At 40.4% G+C, this 24281-nt stretch overlaps 1 protein-coding gene across 6 annotated transcripts in view; it reads right to left on the bottom strand.

The window, feature by feature from the left end:
* The window catches only part of DDR2 (discoidin domain receptor tyrosine kinase 2), a 264822-nt gene that overhangs the window by 39260 nt on the left and 201281 nt on the right, over positions 1–24281 (bottom strand). For all 6 annotated transcript variants that reach the window (XM_069094663.1, XM_069094664.1, XM_069094668.1 and 3 more), the window contains 5 exons: positions 12779–12881; positions 10865–11096; positions 10424–10571; positions 7208–7313; positions 929–1112 (listed from right to left, as the gene is read on the bottom strand). In XM_069094663.1, the coding sequence (XP_068950764.1) occupies positions 929–1112; positions 7208–7313; positions 10424–10571; positions 10865–11096; positions 12779–12881 (773 nt within the window). The remainder of the gene's footprint in view (positions 1–928; positions 1113–7207; positions 7314–10423; positions 10572–10864; positions 11097–12778; positions 12882–24281) is intronic.

Below are 24281 nucleotides of genomic sequence, written 5' to 3'. Positions count from 1 at the left end.
AGAGAGAGAGACAGAGAGAGAGACAGAGAGAGAGACAGAGAGAGACAGAGAGAGAGAGAGACACAGAGAGAGACAGAGAGAGAGAGAGAGATAGAGACAGAGATAGAGACAGAGAGAGAGACAGAGAGAGAGACAGAGAGAGAGAGAGAGACTGGGGAAGAGAGACAGAGACAGAGAGTCAGAGAGAGACAGGAAAGAGGAGGGGAATATACGAGAATATAAAAGATAGGGGAAAGCTCCCTGAGGAACGGGGCAAGCGATGGAATCAAGCACATGGGGTCAGTCTTGTCAAGAAGGGCCATCTTTTTATCAAAAATTGGAGCAGATGGGTGAAAAATGCAGTTTTGGAGGAATGGATTTGGAAAGATGAAGGTAATTAGAGGTTGTGTTACAGTGAATTTTTGAGCTAAAGAATGAAGATGCAGATCCTGGCTGTGTTTACCTATGTGACCTTTGGCAAGTCACTTAGCATCTGTGGGCCTCAGTTTCTTCATATGGAAAATGAGGATCAGACTAAATGACTACTAAGTCCCCTTCAGCTCTAAATAGTTTATCCTATGACCTTATGGTGCTCACAGCACCAGCAGTAAGTTAAAAAGGAAGGATATGAATCCATCTTCTTACTCCAGATCCAACATGTTTTCTACCTGAAAACCTCCTATCTCAACACAGTCAATCCCAGTTATCCCAGAGGGCCCTTTGTGGCAAAGATTCCTGCTTCATTTGCCACCCAAGCCATGGATGGTTTTAGCTCTTCTCTTTCTGCCTCCTCCTCCTCATTCAGTTTAGAAAGGACTATTTATATTGACCAAGAATTATCTCAATCAGCAGAGAGGACTCTATCCCATTCCTTCCCCATCCCATCAAGGACCAGAGCCATTTTTCAGCCCTCTTAGAAAAGCTTCCCCAAAGTCTGATGACCACTGACCTTCATGGTGGTGAAATTCCTAATCCGGTCAAATTCAAACATGATCTCAATGTAACCATTGGTGGCACTTTCATTCCTCCAGCCCACGTAATCATAGCCAGGCCAAACGTGGTACTCATGGGTCTGGGTAAAGTCGTCCAAGCCAGATACCCCATCTGTCAGTTGCCCCAGACCTTCTGTCATGCTGGCCAGCCCAAGAGAGGTGGGGAAAAGGAGAGGAGAGCCTGGAGTTAATACTACATTCATTGAATCATTCCCCACATAAATTTTGTAACTCACCAAAGTTTTTCCAATAATCTCAAGAATGGAGAGTTGTGAATTTCTCCAGAAAATGTCAAAAAAAGAATTCATTTTACATTAATGAGTCATTTATTTGGTTGGATAAAGAGGCATTCCAGATAATCGGATTTTCCAGTTAAACAAAGCAGAACATTTCTTTAAAATGTTTAACTCTGAATAGGTTGAAGGACTTGTAAGGTTAGCGCACAGAGAAGTGAGTAGTTATTGCTCAAACAGAATGAGAGGAAAATTCCTTCTGCTATTCTGAGAAGTGACAAATTCATGGTATTGATGGGTAGGAAGGGGACTGATGTGAATGCTTTGGGAGGTACAGAAACTGTCCGTGATTGAGGATAGAGTGGATATAGGAGGTCCAAACACTGTCTCCAAAGTTCTCTACCTGTGTGACCTTGGGAAAGTCACTTTAAATACTCCTCTCCCTTGTCTTTGGTTTCTTCATTGGTGAAGTGGAGGAGTAGATGGCCCCTTAGCTCTTTTCCCATCTCTAGAACTATGGCCTACTACTGTTACAGATTTAGTAGTAGCAGACTATGGAATGAGTTAAGGAGGGCCTAGAGGAGATGCATCAGTAAGGCTGCCAGTGGTACCCACACCATTGGTCTTGGGCATCCTCATCTTGTACTATCACTGCAGCATAGGGTGGGGGGCGTGTTCACAGATGTATGTGTAGATTGGGCTTCAAGGTACGTGCTGTTCTGGCCCCCTGACGCTCTCCTTAACCCTATATAGTGTCCAAATATCAGAAGTGAGGGTACCAATGGTGATAAAATTGTAAGCCAGGTTTGGTCTAAAGCTGCCCATTTGAACTGTACCAGCTGAGCTTGCTTCCTGAAAGTTCTCCAGGGGCATTGGATTTTGGAGACATTAGCCTTTTTGGGTGGAAATTGTTTTCAGATGTGTTGTAGACTTAGTGTCTTTTCAACAGAATACATGAAACATTACTTGGTCTTTTCAATGACTCAGGGTCATACTCCAATGTGTAAGGCTGTTCACCCCCATTTTAAGTGACCTCAGGATGCTTTTGGTGATGCTGTTGTTGCGTCCTCCAACCATACCACACACACACACACACACACACACACACACACACATACACACACACACACAGCTGAATGTTCAAAAATAACTAAAAGGGAAATCTTTTGTATCTCTTTTACCCAGTACACGCCATGCCTAATAGACAATAGGTGTTTAGTAAATGCTCATTAAACGACTGAAAAAATGTATCATTAAATCATTGCACAGAAGCCTGTGCAATTCTAAGGCGACAGGTTTCTGGAAGAGTGGTCCTATACCCTTCTGTGGGATAAAGTACATGGCTTTATAACGGCTCTCGTCTGAGAGATTTCTGCCTACTTCTGAGTTTTCAGTTGCTTGAATTTGCTGAAAATTCATTACTAATTAGTATTTTAAATTCAACCAAAACATCAAGAGAATTCATTCCAAAAAAGTATAGTCTAAGAACACTGATCTATGCACATTTATTATGCAAAGGGATGGTTAGGAGGGACTAGGTAGCACCTTCCCTATTTAAAGATGATAACAATTAAAGTAGCAGAAGAAGAGAAGGATGAACTATTATTTTCAAGTTTCTCTCCTCTCTTCAGTTTCCACACTTCATAGTCACAGAAGGAATAGCACAGACATCACAAATGAAAAGTGTGAATCATTAAATTTGTGAGCAACCACACGTCTATCCCACACAAGGTATGTCAGTATCCCACACACATTGCTTCATAATATCTTTTATAATACCTTTACAGAGAAGCTAAAATATAAAGCAGGACTAAGTCCTATAAAACATGGTCTCCAACCTGCAAAATTTGCACTGGCCTTATCCACAAAGACCAGAGCCTTTGCTTCCCTTCTGAATCACCTCCATTCTTTCCTGTGTAAGTTATTCACAACAAATACACTTCAGTTTCAGATTCTAAATATAAATTGCCAAGGAAAATTTGTGAAAAAATTATTTTTTTAAAAGAGAGAGAAATTTTTCACTTAAGTCAGAATCAAATCAAAATCAACAATTTACAAGTCTCTAAACCAGCTGCCTGATTCTCCCTGAGGCTAGGGCGAATGCTCCTGAATAAGGTTAAAGAAAACGATGCTAGGGAAAGACCAGCAAACTTAGTAAAGAAGAATGACCCATGGGGTTGAAAGATAGAGCTCCGGATGAGTTGGTTCAACAAGGCCTCATGCCAGGATGACAACTACGTGGGTTGCTGCTCACACCTGTCCCAGAAGGAGTTGTTGTTATTCCTAATATTGTTCTGCCCCACCTCCACACACACACACACACACACACACACACACACACACACACACACACATTCAGGTTCCATCCTTCCACCCCAAACCCTCCCAGTCTCTAAACGCAGGCCTGTGTCTTCAATAGAGTGTTGACATCCCTCAATTCAGTCTCCTCATCTGTGAAAGGAGGGGGTTGGACTAGATCAGAGGCTCTTTATATGGGATCCACAGTCTTGGTTTTTTAAAACATATCTTAAATTATATATAGTAAATTATATATGTAATATAGTATATATTAATGTGATACATGTAATATATATTTAACAGTCTATATAGCTATATATACTTTTATATTATGTACAATATATTATCACATATAACATAATCATATATTATATAATTATATATGTAATACAACATTTTATATAATAAATACATCTATATTATATACAATAAATAATTTTATATGTAATACAATAGTGCATATATAATAAATGCGTATATATACTATTATATACAATAAATAATTTATATATTAATATGTTGTTTATCTAATAAATACAAATATACTATTATATTACATACAATAATTTCATATGTAATAAAATAGTGTAAATAGAATAAATGCATATATACTATTATATATAATAAATAATTTATATATGTAATATAATAGTATATCTAAGTGATTATATATACTATTATATGCAATAAAATTTATATATGTAGTATAATGGAATATAATAATTTATTGTATACAATAAAATATAATTATGCATACTATTATACACAAACATAATTTATATATAATAAATTAACTTATTTCAATATAATTGATTTCTTTGAAGTCCTATGTGTTTTGTCTTATGCATTTAAAAACATTACTCTGAGAAGTCCAGAGACTTCACCATAATGCTGATGGAATCCATGACTCCAAAAAGGGTAAGAACCCCTCAACTATCTGACTTTTAAAGTCCATTCTCATTAAGTACTCACTGGTTCATTGGCTGGTTCATAGAACAAGATGGTTCCATGGCTGCAGGTGGGTACTGGCAGTTGAGCAAAGTGAGAAAGGGTCTGGGGGTAGGCTTTGGAGAGGGCTAGGAAGGCATGAGTAGAAAAATGGTGAGTCTAACATTATCACCAGCCAATTGAACTCAGATCCTCCTTACTCCAAGGTGGGTGCTCTATTCACTGTGCCACCTAGTTGTCCCCCCAAAAAAAATTTTAACAGGCTGCAGGGGTCAGCAAGCTACAGGCTAAGGGCCAAATCTAACCTGTTTTTGAATTTGTCATGAACCAAGAATGGTTTTTACTTTTTAAAAATACAATAAGATTTTATTTTAAAATGTAAAAATCCTTATTAGTTTATGAGGCCATACAGAAATAGGCTAAAACAGGCAGTAGCTGAATTTGGCCTGTAGGCAGGATCACAAGGCTGAATCTAACAGGATGAAAATCAGTATGGATAAATGTAGTCTTCCACTTGGGTTGAAAAAAAATCAGTTTTGCAAGTACAGGATGGGAGAGGTTTGGTTAAATAGCAGCTTGTCTAAAAACAACAATAATAGCAACAGGAGTTTTAATGGACTACAAACTCAATACGAGTGAACTAACTTGTGTGTATGCCCCAAAAGCTGATCTAATCTTAAATATAACAATTAGGAAAGTAATAGTCCCACCATATTCTTTGTGCTTAATTTTGAGAGTCACATTGATAAGTTGAAGAGTATTCATAGGATGATGGAGAGTCATTGAGACTGATTGAAGGAAATGAGGATGTTGAGTCTACAAAAACTGAGATTCAGGAGATCATGATCTTGATCTTTAAGTGTTTGAAGAAAAATGCATTTAGAAGAGGCTCAGAGAGATCTAAATGACTTGATCAAGGTGACATAGGTTCATGGCTTCCAGGTAGCCCACTAATCCTTAAATAATTTTTCCTTGATCTATTTTTCCAGGTCAGTTGTTTTTCCTGAGATATTTCACATTTTCTTCTATTTTTTCAATCTTCTGACTTTGTTTTATTGTTTCTTGATGTCTTGTGGAGTCATTAGCTTCCACTTGATAATTCTAATTTTTAAGGAGATATTTTCTTGTATCTGTTGTACCAATTTTGATTTTAAGAAGTTATTTCCAGTATTTTGTGCCTCTTTTACGATGTTGTTAATTCTCTTTTTCTAATTTTCTTGCATAGCTCTTATTTCTTTGTCCAATTTTTCCTCTATTGCTTTTATTTGATTTTTTAAATCATTTTTTGCTCTTTTTACCTCTTTCTTTAGCTCTTCTGGGAATTCTTATTGGGCTTGTGTCCAATATGCATTTTCTTCTTTGAGACTTTGCTTGTAAATGTTTTCATGTCTTCGTCTTCTTCTGAGTTTGTGTGTTGAGCTTCCTTGTCATCATAATAGATTTTTATGGTCATGTTATTTGTTGGTGTTTGCTCATTTTTCCAAGTCTACTTCACGACTTTGGATTTTATGTTAGAGTTGAACTCTGCTCACATTGACGGCATGGGAAGGGTAATGACTGACCTGAGCTTCTGTTTTTTAATGTTCTTTTGCTTTCACAGCTTAGTCTGGAGGTCTGTAAGTTTTTTGATGCTTCCAAAATGGTGTGATCCATAGAGAGGTCTGTTCACTGCTTTGCTGATCTGAGCTATGGTCTTTTCTTTTTTTTTTTTTTTTAAAGCAATCGGGGTTAAGTAACTTGCTCAAGGTTACACAGCCAGTTATTTATGGATAACTGGTTATTTCTGGATATACTCTGGTGCTGAGTATCTGAGCCCAGATTTGATCCAGGTCATCCCGACACTGGAGCCGGTGCTCTTACTCACTGAGCCACCTGGCCGCCCCTAAGCAATTGGGGTTAAGTAACTTGCTCAGGGTTACATGGCCAGGTGTTTCTGGGTGGGTGCTAAGTGTCTGAGCCCGGGATTCAATCTCCAAGTCATTCCAACACTGGAGCCGGTGCTCTTACTCGCTGTGCTACCTGGCCGTCCCTGACTCTTTTTAAAGGTAGGGCCTGCTTCTTTACAACTACAACTCTTCCTCTCTGCCCTTAAATTGTGACCTGGGAGTGGGTTATGGACACACAGCTGCCAAGTGGCATCCAGTCCTATACTCCAAGCTAGTATAGGGCTCCCTTGGGATATCTTTCTGCCCAGGTTTTCAGTTCTTCCTATAATCCCTGAGAGTTGGGCTATTCCCAGAACCACTGTCACCACAGCCCACCAAAATCCTGGCCAGCCACCACTCCAGTGTCTATAGATTTCTCTTCCTGTCTTTCTAGGTTGTTCTGGTCTGGAAAAAAAATAATGATTCCTGTGACTTTTTCTTGGCTTTCCTGATCAGAATTCACTGTGGTGCATTTTCTGTGGTTACTGTAAAAGAGGTTTTAGGGAAGCTTTGGCAGTTGTAAACTTTCACTCTTCTTGACTTCTCACCATCTTGACTCTTTCCCTGGCCTCATGGTCACATAGGAAATCAGCGTCAGAGCCAGAATTCAAATTGAAACCTGATTTCTTCATTCCCCTAACATTTCTTCACTCCCCTACCATTTCTTCACTCCCCTAAAGCAAAACATCACTTGGCACTTAGAACAGAATTGGTACATTATCAACACTTGATAAATACTGGCTGATTGATGGATTCGCACTCCTTGCAATTATATTAGCAGCCTACTGATTCCTGTCCCATTTTTTTTCTTTCAAAGTCCCCTAGAATTTACCTGTACCCAACAGCTCCATCATAGACAGAATCATTCAGGTAAATGATGGAACCTCCAGGGAGTACAAATTGCTGGCCAGCTGGAGCATTGTAAGACACCAAACCATCTGTTGAGGGAAACAAAGTGGTATCACTACCTTGAGGAAAGAGATCATGCTAGTACCAGCCCTTACATTTATACTAAGCTCTGCCATTCACAAAGTGCCTTCCACATTCATCATCTTATTTTATTCAGTTTAAGCAGAGTAGGCATTACTATTTTTGTGAACCTCAGAGAAGGTAAGATCTCATTTTTGCCACTTACTAAATGTATTACCTTGGACAAGTCATCTCCCCTCACTAGACCTCCGTTGTCTAACCTGTAAAATGAGGGGATAGAACTCCTCATGTCCTCTAAGGTCCCTTCCACCTCCAAATACTATCATCCCATAATTGGCCCATTGTCACATCGCTAATAAGTGGTAGAGGTCAAGTGGTATCTGAACTTGGATTTTCTGTTTCTATCTAGTAAACTTTCTACTTCCCTGTACATTTTTGTACAGAAATCAGTTAAGACTCAAGCAGGTTATCCCAGGGAACTTGATCGAGGGGTCAAGGGAATGCCCAATACATTTGGCCAATGGAGTGCAGAAGGAGGGATAGTGCTACTAGAAGAGGGCTCACAGGATTGGGAGGGGTGAGGGGAGATATCAAATTCCTAGGTAAAACGGTCATAGAGCTACATCTAATCAATTCAGAGCCAGCATATTTCTGGGTGGAGAGTGAAGGGTCAATACTGATCTCTGGGAAAAAAAAAACTTCTCTCATATGAGTCATCATTTTTAAGCTGTTGTAGGGATGCAAAAATGGCCTATTTGGGGCTACGATGCCCTTACATTCTTCCCCTGATGAATAAAGAGCAACATTTAAAGCAGGAAAAAGGGGGGAAAGCCTTGTTTGGCTAACTTTTCTAGGGTCCACAGTCAAGTAAAAATAAAAGTTTCTCTCTCCTAATGCCCATGTCTTCCCTCATACACAGACTCCCCTCCAGCTCCTACATTGAAAGCATTTCAGAATGAGTGTCAAGTACTCAGAGCCAATTTCCTTTTTCATCCATAATCTGAGCCAGAAATTTGCTTTTATGATGTTCCAGGATCTATGATTCAGGGGTGAAATGTCAACAGTTTTTGTTTTGTTTTGTTTTGTTTTTTTGTAATCCCCTCATGCTAACATAATATCAAAGTATGTTCCAGGGAGGCCCTTGTGAACTCTAAGAGAGTGGGGAAACCTTGATGAATAGAGGGAGGTATAGTTTAGGTTAGACCTGGATAGGCTTACATATTATTCATACATTCCTGCTCTCACTTTGTAGAAACAGCCTCTTCCTAGCTCACTCAGCATCTTTGAATCATCATCATTACAATGACCAACTTGCTAAGATTCCATAACATGTAAAGGGCACTATCTGGCATTTGAGTATTAAGAAGCAACCTCCAAATCTAAATGACCTTTCATCATGCTGTGTATTGAAATTCCTTGTTATAATAGAAGTGGGAAAAGGACCCGTATGCACAAAAGTATTTATAGCAGCTCTTTTTGTGGTGGCAAAGAATTGGAAATCAAGGGGATGCCCATCAATTGGGGAACAGCTGAACAAGTCGTGGTATATGAATGTAATGGAATAGTATTGTGCTATAAGAAACGAGGAGCAGACAGACTTCATAATAACCTGGAGAGACTTATATAAACTGATGTTGAGTGAGAAGAGCAGAACCAGGAGAAAATTGTACACAATTACAGACACAATGTATGTGTGACGATTAACTTTGATAGACTGGGCTCCTCTCAGCAATGTAAGGTTATAAGACAACTCCAAAAGACTCATGATGGAAAGAGACATCCACATCCAGAGAAGGAGCTACAGAGTCTGAATGCAGATTGAAGCAAACTCTTTGCTCTCTTTCTTTTTCTTGTTTTGTTTTGTTTCCTCTTTCCCATTGTTCATTCCATTGGGTATAATCCTTTACAACCTGAGTATTGTTTAATGTGAAGATATTTGTAGATCCTATATTTGATTGCATGCCACCATGGGAGGAGGGAGTGGAGAGGGAAGGGGAAAAAATTTGAAACTCAAGGGACTGTGGAACTGAATGTTGTAAACTAAAAGTAAAAAGAAAATTAATTAAAAAGAAAGAAATTCCTTCTCTATACATATTGTTTCCTCTAAGAGAATGGAAACTTCTTGAGGGCAAGGACCCTTTCATTTTTATCTTTGTATCTCCAGGGTCCAGGAAATTAGTAGGCACATAATAAATGTTTAAGTGAGAGCATATATAAAGCACTTTGCAAACCTGAAAGCACAATCTAAACACTAGCTATTGATTGATAGGTAGCTAGATGGTATAGAGTACTGCACTTAGAGTCAGGAAGACCTGTATTCAAATCCTGCCTCAGAAACTTACTAGCAAGTAGCTTAATTTCTCTCAATATCAGTTGTGCCCAAATTGGGGATAATAGTCGCCCCACCTCTCAGAGTTGTAGCAAGGCTCAAATGAGATACAATATGTAAAGTACTTTGCAAAACTTTATAGGTGTCTCAGTGGATAGAGCACTGGGTCTGAAGTCAAAAAGATCTGTTTAACCCTGTCTCAGACCTTTATTAGCTGTGTGACCCTGGTCAAGTCACTTATCTTCTGTTCTCAGTTTCCTCATATGTAAAATAGTAATGATAGCACCTAGCTCCTAGGAATGGTATTAGGATCAAATGAGATAGAGAGGCAACATTTTTAAAGTGCTTAGCTTAATTCCTGGCATGCAGTAGGTGCTATCATTATTATTGTCATTATTATTACGCTATATAAATGCTATTATTGATTGATAAGCTCCTCCCTTGAGTCCTGTAAGAATTGTTGATTCTTTTTTATTGCTTTTATGGTGCAGAAATGAGAAATATGATTCTACCCCCATTCTTGCAGGCTCTTCAAAGATTTTAAGGGCCAGGCCTGTCTCTAGAATTCTGGTGCCTATGCTTTGGTAGCCTTTTGGAATGACCTCTGATGATATAACCCTTGTTCTATTTTACCCAAATTTTCAAAGTCCTATTTCATTGCAGGAGAGAAGGGGAATGAGTGCAAATCTACCTCTTATCTCTTTGATAGGGCCATTCAGAAGAGGGCTCCCCAGCCATCCCATCCCCTCCCTCCTCTCCATTCTAAGGCCACCCCTTCCCAAGCTCTACCTAGCCAGACGCAGCCATAGAGCTCCACCCTCATGCAGACATTCATGGAGTGGTCCGTGACTGGAATGAAGCGGACGAATCTGGCTACAATGGGTGGTTCCAGGTCCTTTAGCACAATGTCATAGGGGTTACTATTTCCATCTAGCACCTGAGGAAACAGAAGAGGGATGGGAGAGGGGGATTGGAAATTCCTCTAACATACAGCCCTCCCTTTAGCACTTCTTCGCCATGCACGTTGCGGCCAATTTGAGGGTTCATTTTCATTGCATCTGGCTGACAATAACCACCGAGCATGCTTGGAGGGAGGCCTCTTGCTCCAGATGCCCCCGATCTAACCCACCCCTCCCAGAAGTCCTTTTACAAGCACCAGAAGGCAGGTGCTTCCCTCCCCTCCACTGAGGGTAGGACTTCCATCCCTGGCTGGGGCACCATTCTCCATACCTGTTTTCCGTGCCTGTTCCTCCAAGAGATCCAGCGGGTACCATCTCTGCTGTAATTGATCTTGTACATAGGAGCGAACTCATTGCCATGGCCCCCCGCGTGCCGCCCCTGGGTCCCCACAAGGGTAATAAAATGTAAATTGCGTAGATCAATTTGCAGAAACTCCTTCAGATCATCCGGTTCCACTGGTATCTCTGGGCACCAGGCTCCATCCCCTTCTTCAGAGTCCAACCTAGGGCAATGGGAAGAAGTATCGAATGGGAGGGGGGTGGGCAACTGTCAAACCACATGGCTGCTTATATCAGCCACAATGGAAAGCTACCCAGTCCCTGGGGCAGAGCATGGTCTGGGATACCAGCATGGAACCCACAGGAGGAGCCTGTCTGACCGCCACCACATATCCGCACATGGTTTATTCCCTTCCCCCAGGGCACCCCACAAGCCAGACACAGCCCAAACCAGGGAGCCGGGGACACAGATCACATGCAACTCTTGTTTCCCACCCTAATTTAAAGACCCAGAAGGAAATAAGATCTCTTCCGTTATGGCCACCCTTCCATCCCTGGCCCACCTCCACCCCCTAGTGGGTCGTTTCAGCTATGGTCCTCTCAACTGGAGCTTAAGGAAGCTAGGTTAGCCATGCTTCAATGCCAAGTTGAGTGCTAGTTACAGTGGGTGTGGTATGGTGGGCTTGGCAGCCTGGCAAAGATCCACTGGCCTACATGCCCTAGGGAAATACTAAAAATGTTTATTTTATTTTATTTTCTCCAATCAGGGCCAGCTCTCAGCAAAATCTGCCAACTTTTACCCTAAGCCTCTCCCTTCCTACCCCTAATCATTCCCTTTCCCCTTCTACCAAGGTCTAATGTCCTTCTATTCTAGCCTTGCTATCCTATCAAGTTTCCTTCATACTTTCATTCATTGTGAGTAATAAAATCATTTGAGAATTTTACTTCTAGGGTATAAGAAAGCTTTGCATTTTAAGAATGATAAAGGCCTTAAATGGGGCTCTTAACCTAGGGTCTGTGAACTTTTTTTAAAAAATATTTTGATATTTGCTATTTTTAAATATTTCAATAGAATTAGTTTTCTTTATAACCCTTTTGATTTCATTTCATCCATTGAAAACTGTTATTTTGAGAGAAGGGGTTCCTAGGCTTCACCAGACTGCCAAAGGGGGTCTATGATACAAAAGAGGCTCAAAACCTTTGGCTTAACCTAAAACAGATGATTCTCTAATATGGTGGGACTCAGGAATTACTCAGTAGGTGCAAGAGGATTTCCTCTGGACATTTCCTAGGGCTCCTGAAATTCCTCCATTAAGGCAGTCACTTAATAAGCATATGAGTAAAACTGACTGCCACCCTTGCAGGGTGGAATGAGCTTGTCAGAATTCTTTGTGGGTTGGTTAAGTTTTTCCTTCCTCCTATAAGATGACTTCGCATACTATCCTAAGTGAGAATTCTATCAGTTTTACCAGGAAGAACTTGAAGTTAAATCTTAAGGGGGTTGGGGATGGGGTGAGCCTTGTATCATATAACCACTCCTTCATTACAAGATGCCAGGAGCAGGATTCAGATCTCCAGATGTCTGCCTGCCTGTCTGTATAAACAACAGCCCTGCCTGCCCAGCCTGGCTGTTTCCCATCACAGAAGCTCTGACTCCCCTCTGGGCTCCTGTGGACAAACAAAGGAGTTATCAGGGAACTCATTTGCTGTGCCAACCGGAGATGCTGAGCAGCACCCCTCTTGGTCCTCAGCAGGGTCCAGCCCACAGTGCTGAACATCTCATCTGCTCCCTGTAAGCAGATACAGTAGAGCAGGGCCACCAGACTGCCCTTCCGCCATTGCCGTATCTGGGCAGCGTCCAACAGAGACTCCAGGGACTTTCCCCTCCTTGGGTAACTGTCCTCACCTTCCATATTTGGCAGCTGTGGATTCCGACCACTGGCTAGAAGCAGTGATGTCCTCATCTGGAATGTGGCCTCCTGATGTGCCCAGAGGATAGCGGCATACCGCTGGACAGGGAGAAACCAAACAGAAGGGGAGGGGGGTGAGGGAGCTACTTTGGGTTTTGTTCTTGATCTCAAGAGAAACATCAGAATGATAGCTGAGGGAGAAGTTATGGCATCGATGTATTTAAATCTCTCTACGGGGTATGTCTAGCTGGATGCACTTCTTCCTTCTAGCTTGTTCATCCTCCTTCAATGAAGGCCAAAGCCACAATGGGGTCAGGGTGGATTGAGCTTTGTCCAAGGGTTATGACACAGTGGGGGGCATTCTTCCCTTATGGTGACCACTGTCCCTGTGCCTTGCTTTATGGTTCTCCAACAGCCTACATCATTCTTAGGTATAACTTCTCCAGCTGCTACCCCTAAGGATCTCCTCCCAGGCCTGACTCTCCCCCTCTGACCCTCAAACTCCCATGACAGCAAGGCTGGACTCTCTTTCCCCATCATACTTGTATACATGGTATCAGATTATCCTTGGTGCTACCAATCCTTTCCTGACTTCCCCTGCCCCTGCCATTACATGGTCTTCTCTTCTAAGGCTACCACCACTAGCCCAACTATTTCTGCCCTTTGTCATAATTCTTTTTTAGTTACAACTCTGACCAGATCTTTCCTCTTTCAGTACCATCCTGGATCCATAGCTCTAGAAACCTTTGGGCATATTCAAGCAAGTAAGAAAATGTAATATTCTCTACCATCCTGAATAGAGAGGTCATAGATAGTGGCAAGAGTGCAGCTCTTGGATCCATTGGTCAACAAGCACTTTTTAAGGATCTACTGTGTGCCAGGGACTGCTCTAAGCTCTGAGATAAAAAAGAAGGAAAAGATGGTCCCTGTTCTCGAGCTGCTTGGCAAGGTAGCTGCTGAAAAGCAGTTTTCTGGTAGTAGAGATGAGTGTTAATATTATATTTTTAAAAAATATGAATGAGAACAGAGTTTTGTCCACTCTTCCCCATTTCCTCTGTCAAGTCTGAAGCCAAAGTGGTGGTTCAAAACCAACCCAGTAGGTGACTCAAGGTGAATCATAAACCACTTTATTTCATTCTCTTCCAAGTTATTGGAGAAGCAGTGTGGCATAGTGATAAATATACAGGAATTGGAGTCAGATCAACTCCTATCTCCGTCCCTTAGTACCTCTGCGACATGAAGCCCCCTTAACTCCTCTCAGCCTTAGTTTCCTCATCAAAAAAATAGGGACAATGACACTACCACTACCTAATGGTACTATGCAGCTAAGTGGTGTAGCCGTTAGAGCATCAGACCTGGAGTCAAAAAGACCCGAGTTCAAATCTGTCCTCAGATGCTTACTAGCTGTGTGACCCTAGGCAAGTCACTTAACCTAAGACTCAGTTTTCTCATCTGCAAAATGGGTATAATAATAGCACCTGCCTTGTAGTCTTGTTGTGAGGATCAAATGAGATAAGAATTGTAAAATGCTTGTCATAGTGCCTGGTATATAGCAATTACTCTATAAATATTAGCTATTATTATTACTACCTATACCTCACTAGTTTGTTGTGAAATACTGTTCGGTAAGCCATAAGACCCTATAGCAATGTGAATTATTGCTATTTCAAACTGAGATTACTGGACAAAGAAGATACAGGATTTCAGCATCAAGCCAGGCCTCCAAGACATGGGATCAAATGAAGTTTTGTGGGTTGTAGGATTTTTTTTTCCTCAACCCATGCATTCAATCCTTATTGTAGAGGAAGAAGCCTCATCTAAACCTTTTTAGGGCACTGGTTTGGTCTATGATAGTTGGTACAATGGATAGCGCAATTGACTTATAGTCAGGATAGATCTGAGTTCAAGTCCAACCACAGATACTTAGTGTGTGACACACTTAACCTCAGCCTCAATTCCCTCATCTGTAAAATGGGGGTAATAATAGCATCTGTCTTCCAGGGTTGTTGTGAGCATAAAATGGAATAATATTCACAAAGTGTTTTGCAAACCTTGAAGTGCGATATTTGTTGTTGTTCAATTGTTTAGAATATCTCACTCTTTGTGATCCCATGGACCATGCTGTCTATGAGGGATTTTTGGCAAAGATACTAGAGTGGTTTGTCATTTCGTTCTCCAATGTAATAAGGCAAACAGAAGTTATAACTATATATATATATATATATATATATAAGTATATATATATTTGTGTGTGTTAGCTATCATTATTATTGTTATTTACTAATTAATTTATTTCAAAATAGATAGGCCAAGAGATAGAAATACACAAGTTAAAAATAAACATTAAAAAAAATCCACACACAAACTCAGGATGTCCTAAAAGGCTTAGTGATGTATTCAGCTATTGAGGCTTAAATACAGGAACACCCTGTAGTGATAGTGTAGTTTAGAGAGCAGTTCTAATGAAAAAAACAAAAACAACCTAGGAGTTCTCATGGACTTCAGATTTTCTCTGCATCACAGGTGTGCTGTAGCTCCCATCTGGGCTTCTGTGATTCTAGACTGCATTGACAGAAGAGGGGCATTGTGCTGGTGGCATATTTTCAAAGACATTGACAAACTGAAATGCCCTCAGAGGGCAAGAGGAGGAGCTATAAGGAGCATCAGCACCCACCTAGTCCAATCAATCAATCAATCAGTAAGCATCCTTGCCCTCACTATATGCCAGGTACTCTGTAAGGTGGTGGGGATACAAGACACAAACAATCCCCGTTCTTAAAGTGTTAACAATCTGTCCAGGAAGACACCATGTCCATGTATAATCACATACAAATGGAAAAAGAGATATCAGGCAAATTTGGAGGGAAGGGACCAGCAACTGGAAGAACTGGGAAAGGCTTCATGAAAATGACAGAGACTTTTCCAACATCACTATTGAGCTGTCATCTGGATTAGACTTAGCCATGCCTGATGGCAGAGAGCTCACTACCACTCCCAAGGCAGCCCATTTCATTCCTAGGCAACTTGAATTGTTGGCTACCTCTTCCCTATTAAAACCCTTGAATCATTTGACTAGAGCTACTATAGAATTCTAGTCTAAAGAGCTGGGAAGTAATTTAAAGGTCATTTGTCCAACCTCTCACTTTACAGGTAAATGGTGTTGGAATTCCTGATAGAACCATCCAAAGTGAATTGAATCAACCCACTGCCTTCACATAATCAAAGTTACAGATAATGGTTTGAGGCAAGGTATACCTTTCAGAGGTTGAGGATGGAAGGAAAAGAGAAACAGCTGTGTGTCCAAGTCTGAAGGGGTATATAGCTCTTACTGTTAAGCCCTGAACCTGTTTACAGACATCAGAATATATTACTAGTACAGGTGTGAGGCATGGAGGGATTGAAACCTGGCCCAGAAATGGTGAGTGTGGTGTTTAAAAAGTCCAAAAGACATAATTCCTGGGTAATTTAATCATTTGATTAATAATGCTAGCATGTTTATTAATAAAAGGATGGTCATTTGGCCATATCTCTTAGACCAAAGGCCTTGTATGGCAGTGGACTCACAGTTTAAACGTCCTTGGAAGAGTAGGTGTTCTTGAGGGTGACAATCAATTCTGATTGGTTAACAATTAATAAGAAAGTGAATATGACAATAGAAGGGTGAGCAATATTTCAATGAGGGTCTTGGAGTAAGTGACTTGGAGACAATTTCCACAAACATCTGTCTGACAAAAGGGAGAATCAACACTTTCCCAGACCTGTCTGAGCAGGAATGAGCAGGAATCCTCCCATTAACCTAAACTTGGAACTTCTTTCACTGTTTGATTAGATCTTGGCCTGGGTAAATCACTCTCTGACTAAGATTTCCCACACTGGTTGATTTCTGGATGAGGAAGTAGAAAAAGGGGAAAACTTTCATTCCAATTCAATAATTAGTTATGAATACAAGAGAGAAATAATCACTTCTCACACCAGGGAACAAACAGACTCAGGGCTAGCATTTGTTTGAGTGTTTGAGTGTGTGTTTGTCGGTTTGAAACTGGTAGAAAAGAGGGGGAAAGAGAATCATAAAGTTAAGAAGAAGTGAGTGTGGCATAAAGAGATTGAAGAAGTCGTATATGGGAAAGAGAAAGGGAGAGTCCTGGGTCTGAGAATAGACCTGACCTGCACTTTAGGCCCAGTGGAAACTCTGAATGAGAGATGAAGTCCTAGTCTCCACCCTCTGATTTCTCTACACACACATACACACACACACACACACACACACACACACACAGAAAGGGAGAGAGAGAGACAGAGAGAGACAGAGAGAGAGAGAGAGAGACAGAGAGAGACAGAGGGAGAGAGACGGAGAGAAAGGGAGACAGAAATCTCTCTAACACATATATATGTATTTACATACATATATGTGAAAATAAATAAACTGCTACTATAAGAAGCTGGTAGATTTCCTCTCATACCAGTTATCTGAATCAAGCATTTCCTGAATTCTTCTAGGTCAATAACTAGTTATTTGGGGAAGAGAGTGGCAAGGATAGCATAGGTGATGGAAGTGGGGGATGGGGTGGACTGTGAAAGACAGTTCAATCAATTACAGCTAGTGAGGTTACATCCTAGTCTCTAGCATGCATGTGGTCTACAGCTCTCAAATGTTCTTTGGCCAGAGAGCCAGCAGGACCCAGGAAAGGCACGGTCCCCAACCTAGATCAGTTCAGATATACAATACTCCTATACACATTTCCCATGGAGAGTTTATACTCTGTTAGATTCCAAGTTGCAGAATGCAGATTCTAAAAGAAAGGTCACCTTGGAAGAGAATGCTGTTCAAAATCAATCAGAAGAAAGCCCACAGAGTGTTCCAGAAGTTCCTAACACTCAGCATTGGATGATTCAGATATACACGTAAGAGTAAAGCCAGGTGAATTGGGGAAAAAAAAGCAGCATGGTGAACAGAGAATAGGCAATGGATTGGAATTGAGAGTTCTGAGTTTGAGTCTCAGCTACACACACATACACACACACAGAGTAATTGTGCTGCCCCAGACAAGTCACTCTTCTGACTCTCTTTCCTGAGTGGGAAACTTTCCTGATGCTCTGTTCCTTATCTGAAAAGGGGAAGTAAATACTTATTCTAACCAACTTATGGGATGCTTTGTAAACTCCAAAACTCTACAGCTACCCACGATATTCATAAAACAGAGCTCTGAAAATGTCATTTCCTTGCTCAGAAAACCTCAGTGGCTCTCTGCTACCTCTAAGATCAGATGCAAACTCTCCTGCTTGGCATTTAAAACTCTTTGCAATCTGATTCCAACTGAACTTTCTAGACTTATTGTACATTAATTGCTCCCCTTCATGTACTATTTGGTTCAGCCAAACTAGTTTTCTGGTTATTCCTCATAAATTCCATGCCCCTACTCCCTTCCATCCCTATGCCTTTGCACAGGCTATGTCTCTTTCTTCACCTCAACCACTTAGAATCCCAAGTGTCCTCCAAAGTTCACCTCAAGTCTTTCCTCTTGCATGAGGACTTACCTGATCCTTGGTCTCCCCCTGAACTAGCCCTGTATTCATTTTAAAATTTAAAAATATATTTTGCATATGGTGACAATGTATGTATACATGTTGTTTCCCCCAATAGTATGTAAGCACCTTAAGGGCAGGGATGGTTTCTTTTTTGTCTTTGTATCTCTCTCAGCATAGATTCTTAGTAAATGTTTGCTTATTGACTAATAAACTAAAAACTATAATTGTTATTCAAAAGATGAGATACCTTAGGACATTTACAAGACTCCCCAAAAGTAGTCATAAGGTCCTAATGGAAACTGGCTCATTGTGTGGAATATCTGTGAGCTATAAAGATCCTTTCCACAATATTTCCTCACACAAAAATACTTTTGCCCAGGGTCTGGCACATCGCAGATACCCAATAAATCAATCAACATTTATTAATCAATTCCTAAGTGCCAGGCACTGTGCTAAGCTCTGGGGATACAAAAAGAGGTAAAAGACTGCCTGTCCTCAAGAAACTTACAATCTAATGAAATAATATTCATTTGTAAAGCACTTTGCAAACCAAAAAGTGCCATATAAATGCTAGCTCTTACTAAAGATAACAATGCCAGTGAATGTCAAATATTAAAGATAATGTCAGAATCAGGCATTTTCATCAGTCACTACACTCATTAAAGACAATTTCCAGTGTCATAACTGTCCAAAGCAAGTAGTCATATTCTGACTTCTCCTCTCAGTCTAACACAGGAAATCACTACGGAATGAAATTCACTATTTTTTTCCCCAAGAAGGAATGACATATAGTATTGTGGGAATCATCAAATTCTTCACCCTCCAGGTGAGAGATGTTCCCCAACCATTGTCCAATGATGAGTTAATATGTCTTCCATGGAATTGCTCCAGAGAAACACACCCTGTCTTTGTATTTCTAGGAGAATGGGCATCACTGGACAGAGATCTCTATCAATCTATGCCTGCTGTGGGGTGGCAGGAAGCAAGTGGAGAACTGTCTTGGGTTGGTTAGGACACTAAGAGTGACGGTGACTGCCTACGACAGCTGGTTTTGAGAGTGTCCAGGGAGGCACTGCAGCCAGTTCCTACCTCATTAGAACTGGTGACTAAATTTTCAGTGTGAACATTCATATCTCAGAGGGTGCAAATGCTACAAATCAGTGCTTGATTTATTATTTTGTTAATTATCTAGACTTAAGAAAGTGATGGAGAAAATGTTGATAATGCAGATTTTTTAAAGTATGTCCAGTATACATTTTTCAGACAATGAATTGTTAAACATTTACCAGAGTGTCCAAGACTTCCAATTTCCCTTTAAAAGAAAGGCAATATTCCCACAATCCAATTTGGTGCAGTCGGAAGAACACTGGCTTTGGGATCAGAATACCTACGTCCATATTTGCCTCAGCTACTTGCTATTAGTGTGATCTTAGTCAAGTCACTTAACCTGGGCCTCAGTTTCCTCATCTGTAAAGATTGAATTTTATGGTCTCTAAAATTCCTTCCTGACTTTATAATGGCATAACCTTATATTAACTACTGTTGAAAGCTATGCCCTGCTTGTATTAAATAGCTTCTTCAAGAAGAAACTTCCAGTCTTCATCACAAGGGGGCAGCAAAAAACTCTAATGAGAAAGAAATGGTTTTGTATCATTAGCAATCAATGTTTAAAGTGTTCGCTCAACCCAAATACTGAAAGATGTAAAATGATCTCTCCTCTTCAAGGACTTTGGAGCTTACAAGGGATGGAGGTAGAACCATAGAATGTCAAAGTGAAAAGGATCGTAGAGGTCGTCAAGATCAACTCCTATATTTTAGGGAGGAGACAATATGGTACAATGGAGAGTTGGCTGAATTTAAGCCTCCCTGAGGCCACTCTATTTTGTTATAGGACTGTAGATTTAGAGCCAAAAGGGACCCGAGAAGCCATCTAGTCTCACCCACTCATTTTCTGGAAGAAAAAACTAAGATTAAATAATGTACCAAAGGTTGTATGAGTAGTAATTATCAAAGGCAAGATTTGAACTTGGGACCTCAGACTCCAGAGTCAGGCCTCCATCCTGAGCCACATTATGATTACTACAATTATCTCTTCCACATTGTGACTTTCCCCATACGGTTTTGATATGTAGTGGGTTGGCATAAGAAATTAAATGAGAGTTTTGGGGGAGTTTTGTGGAAGCCATAGACTACACATGAAAGCCAGTTCATGACACAGAAAAGATTTGGAAACTCATAAATGCATAAAATACATGTATAATATTGTATATGAGCGTATTTTATCTTTTAATACTGTAAACGCCCCATAAAAGAAAATGAAAAAATCCCAGGCTGTCTAGCATTTTGAAAAGAGTGTAGAGCGGCATGGCCAGGAGAAGAACTGATCGAAGAATTCAAGTCACTCACAAACCATCCACATAAGTTATCTGACAATAAGAGATGCCATCTTATGGAGAAATTGTGTTATTGTTCCAGAAGGCTGTTGTCACAATATCTTAGTCATAGGACAAGCAGCACATTCAGTGTCCAGTATGAAGGAAGGGCTAAAAACTTTTATGCAGATTTTCCCAATCAAGGTGGATATTGTGTCTCTAACCCCAGTGACATGGAAAATATAACTGTATTATAGTTTGCTTCAACGAGAGGAAGCCATTATTGATTCACTTAATCACATGCAAGGAAAGAGCATTCTGTGAGGGGAACTCACTGAAGGGAAGACACTTTTCCACAATGACAAGAAGTTACTGACTTCTAGACCTGTGCTAGAGGTTGAGATGAATGTGGTTTACTACTGTTTACTGTTCTGTGTAATCTGTAAACTGTGGTTTACAGTTTGCCTTCCAGTGTTGGGTTGGGTTCACCTGCAAAAGGCCAGATAGCAATTATTCACCAGTGAAGGATGTTACCTATAGAATGCAACTATGGGCAAGGGTCATGGCAGGAATCCGAAAGTTCCACAATGGACTCCCCAGTTATGGTGAGACACTTTTCTTAGGATAGACCCACGCCCTTCATTATGCCACCACCTTCACAGTACTTGGCTCAGGGCTTGTGTTCCTGTAGTGTTCTGAAACCCTGAAGGGAAAGAACAACAGGTGAGGCCATTGGTAATCAGCCACTCCAGATTCCACTACTGATGGAAAGGAAACATGGTTCAGTAGAAAGAATGTTGGATTTGAAATCAGAGAACCTAGGTTCAAATCCTGGCTTGGCCTCTTACTACCTGTGTGACCTTGACCAAATCACTTACCTTCATCTTCCTCATCCATAAAATGAGGAAACTGAACTAGATGACCCTTAAAGTCCAAATCCAACCTCAGACACTTACTAGCTGTGTGACCCTGGACAAGTCACTTGACCCTGCTTGCTTCAATTTCCTCATCTGTAAAATGAGCTAGAGAAGGAAATGGCAAACCACTCCAGCATCTCCTCCACGAAAACCCCAGATGGGGTCATGAAGAGTCAGACACTACTAAAAAACAACTGAACAACAAAAATAGCACCCATCTCTCAAGGTTGTGAGCTTCAAATGAGACATCTGCAAACTTTAAAGTGTTAAATAAATGCTAGCTATCAATTTGTTATTATTATAGTTATTATGTCGCCTATGATACAAGGTTATATCATATCACATCCACTGGAAGTTTTGGTAAGAAACATGTTCCCAACCCACCTCTTCAGACCATACAGACCAAAAATGCAGGCTTTTGCATCTTGTACAAGATCCCAGGTTGTCCAGGGTCTTGAAAAGAGTGTAGAGTGGCATGGCCAAGAGAAGAAATGAAGGAAGAATTCAAGCCACTCACAAACCATCCACATAGGTTATCTGGCCATAAGAGATGCCATCTTATGGAGAAATCGTGTTATTATTCCAGAAGGCAGTTGTCACATTATCTTAGTCACAGGACAAGCAGCACATTCAGTATCTTTCTGCATGAAAGCACCATGAAAGCATGCTACTTCTGGTGGCGTGGAGGCCATTTACATATTCCATGGCCACCTGCACATGTCGTGGGACGGGCTCAGGGTCTGAAGTTTAGTGCCTGAGTCTAAGGCTTCACTCTTCCACTTACTTGTCATATGATCATATATGAGCAAATTCATTGACTTCTCTGACTCATCTTCCCCACTTGTTAAGGGGGAAACTCAATGATAATTTCTGGCTCTAAATCCTAGGATGATAATATAACAATAACACTGTGAAGGAGGACAGAACATTCCATTTCTGTTTGGTATAATCCAACAAAGGCATCTATTTTTCCATGGGAAGTGACCAAGAAGCTTTGGGCCAGAATCTGTATTGATTTTTCAGGACTGTTACCATGGAAGAAATCCTTTATTGTGGCAGAGTCCTCAAAACAGTCCACAGGGCTGTTATGCCCAGCTCAAACCTCTGCTTCAATAACCACAACTTTGTGCAGGTTATTGCAGTAAAATGGTTGCCAGATCTGCTCATGAATGATAATGGATCTCCAGATATTTAAACTGATTTTAAAGAATTTACAGAAATGAAATTTTAACTGAGCCGTAACTGTCCTGAAGGAACTGGTCAGAAAAGAAAGATTATTAAGAATACCCTGAAGCAGGTTGTTGAGGAAGGTTGGGCAACAAAACTTGCAAGGTTTTTTGTGACTCAACATATTCCTTCATATTCAAGATCAGGAATTAGTCCTTATAAATTTCTAATAGGGAAACAACTCAATATCTATTTTAATTATCTCCATCCAGACTTATATGAGGACTTAGGATACCACAGTGGACAGAGTGTTGAACCTGGAGTCAGAAAGACCTGAATTCAAATCCAGCCTCAGAAAGTCACTAGTTGTGTGACTGGCCAAGTTACTTAACCTCCATCTGCCTCAGTCTCCTCATTTGTAAAATGAGAATGATAATAGCACCAACCTCAAAGAGTTGTTATGAAGATCAAATCATACAATAATTGTGAAGTGCTTTCTAAACCTTAATGTTAGCTATTATTATTAATATTATTAGAAAAGCAGATTCTTAATGCTGCTGCTTAACTTATCTTCCTTCATCTTTATCATAACAGTTACTCCTTGTTAGCAATTATGAAGGACCTGAAAGGGTGGTTTCTGCCACTACATTTGAAATCACCTATATCACACAAGAACTGATGTGTAGCCTGGTAAGGTCCATATGGACTGTGGTGACATTGCTATTTTGATCTACTGGGAAGACATTCATTGGATCACAGATTTAAAGCTGGAAGGGACCTCAGAGCTCAATACCCTTATTTTATAAGTTTTATAACTCAGGAACCTGAGGCCTAGGGAGGTTTAAGTGACTTACTGAGATGATACAACTAGTGTCAAAGATGAGATAGGAATCCAGATCCTCTGATCCCAAAGCCAGGACAACTGGCTTTCCATTCATCCATACTACTCTATCTCCCTAACCACACCCAAAGCACCATTTTCCCAGAGTGAATTGACAAAAGTAGACGTATTTCCTCAAAAAACAGGGGTTCTTAGCCTTTTTGAAGATGTGGATCCCTTTGGCAGTCCAATGGAACCTAAGAACCCCCTTAAAGATTTTGTTGGGTTTTTTTTAATCCATAAGATAAAATATATAAAATTAAAAAGAAATATTAATTAAATTAAAAATTTTAATTAATTCAAATTAAATTAACTAGGTTAGATTAAATTAAAAGAAAATATTAATTAATTAAAATATTAATTTTCAAAAGTTCATGAAACCCATATTCAGAACCCCTGCATCTACAGCCATCTCAGATTGGATTTTCAGTTATAACTCCCAAGGATTGCCACATAGGGGGAAAAAAGAAATCATTCTTTACTGACTGCTACAAATGCTCAGATGGAGTCACCCTGTAGTATAACATGAAGACAACTTCACACACACACACATTGTGATAGTAATGGAATGTGGAGATTCCCCTGTATTGGGCTTGGTTTTCAAATTGATTGTGTGAAAACCCAGAGCTTGTTAATC

Source organism: Petaurus breviceps, unplaced genomic scaffold (genome assembly GCF_028583685.1).
Source record: "Petaurus breviceps papuanus isolate PSGF00001 unplaced genomic scaffold, PetGlider_PUasm1.0 220, whole genome shotgun sequence".
NCBI lineage: Eukaryota > Metazoa > Chordata > Mammalia > Diprotodontia > Petauridae > Petaurus > Petaurus breviceps.
The sequence above is the reverse complement of the archived record's forward strand: the minus strand, read 5'-3'. Positions and strand labels throughout refer to the sequence as shown.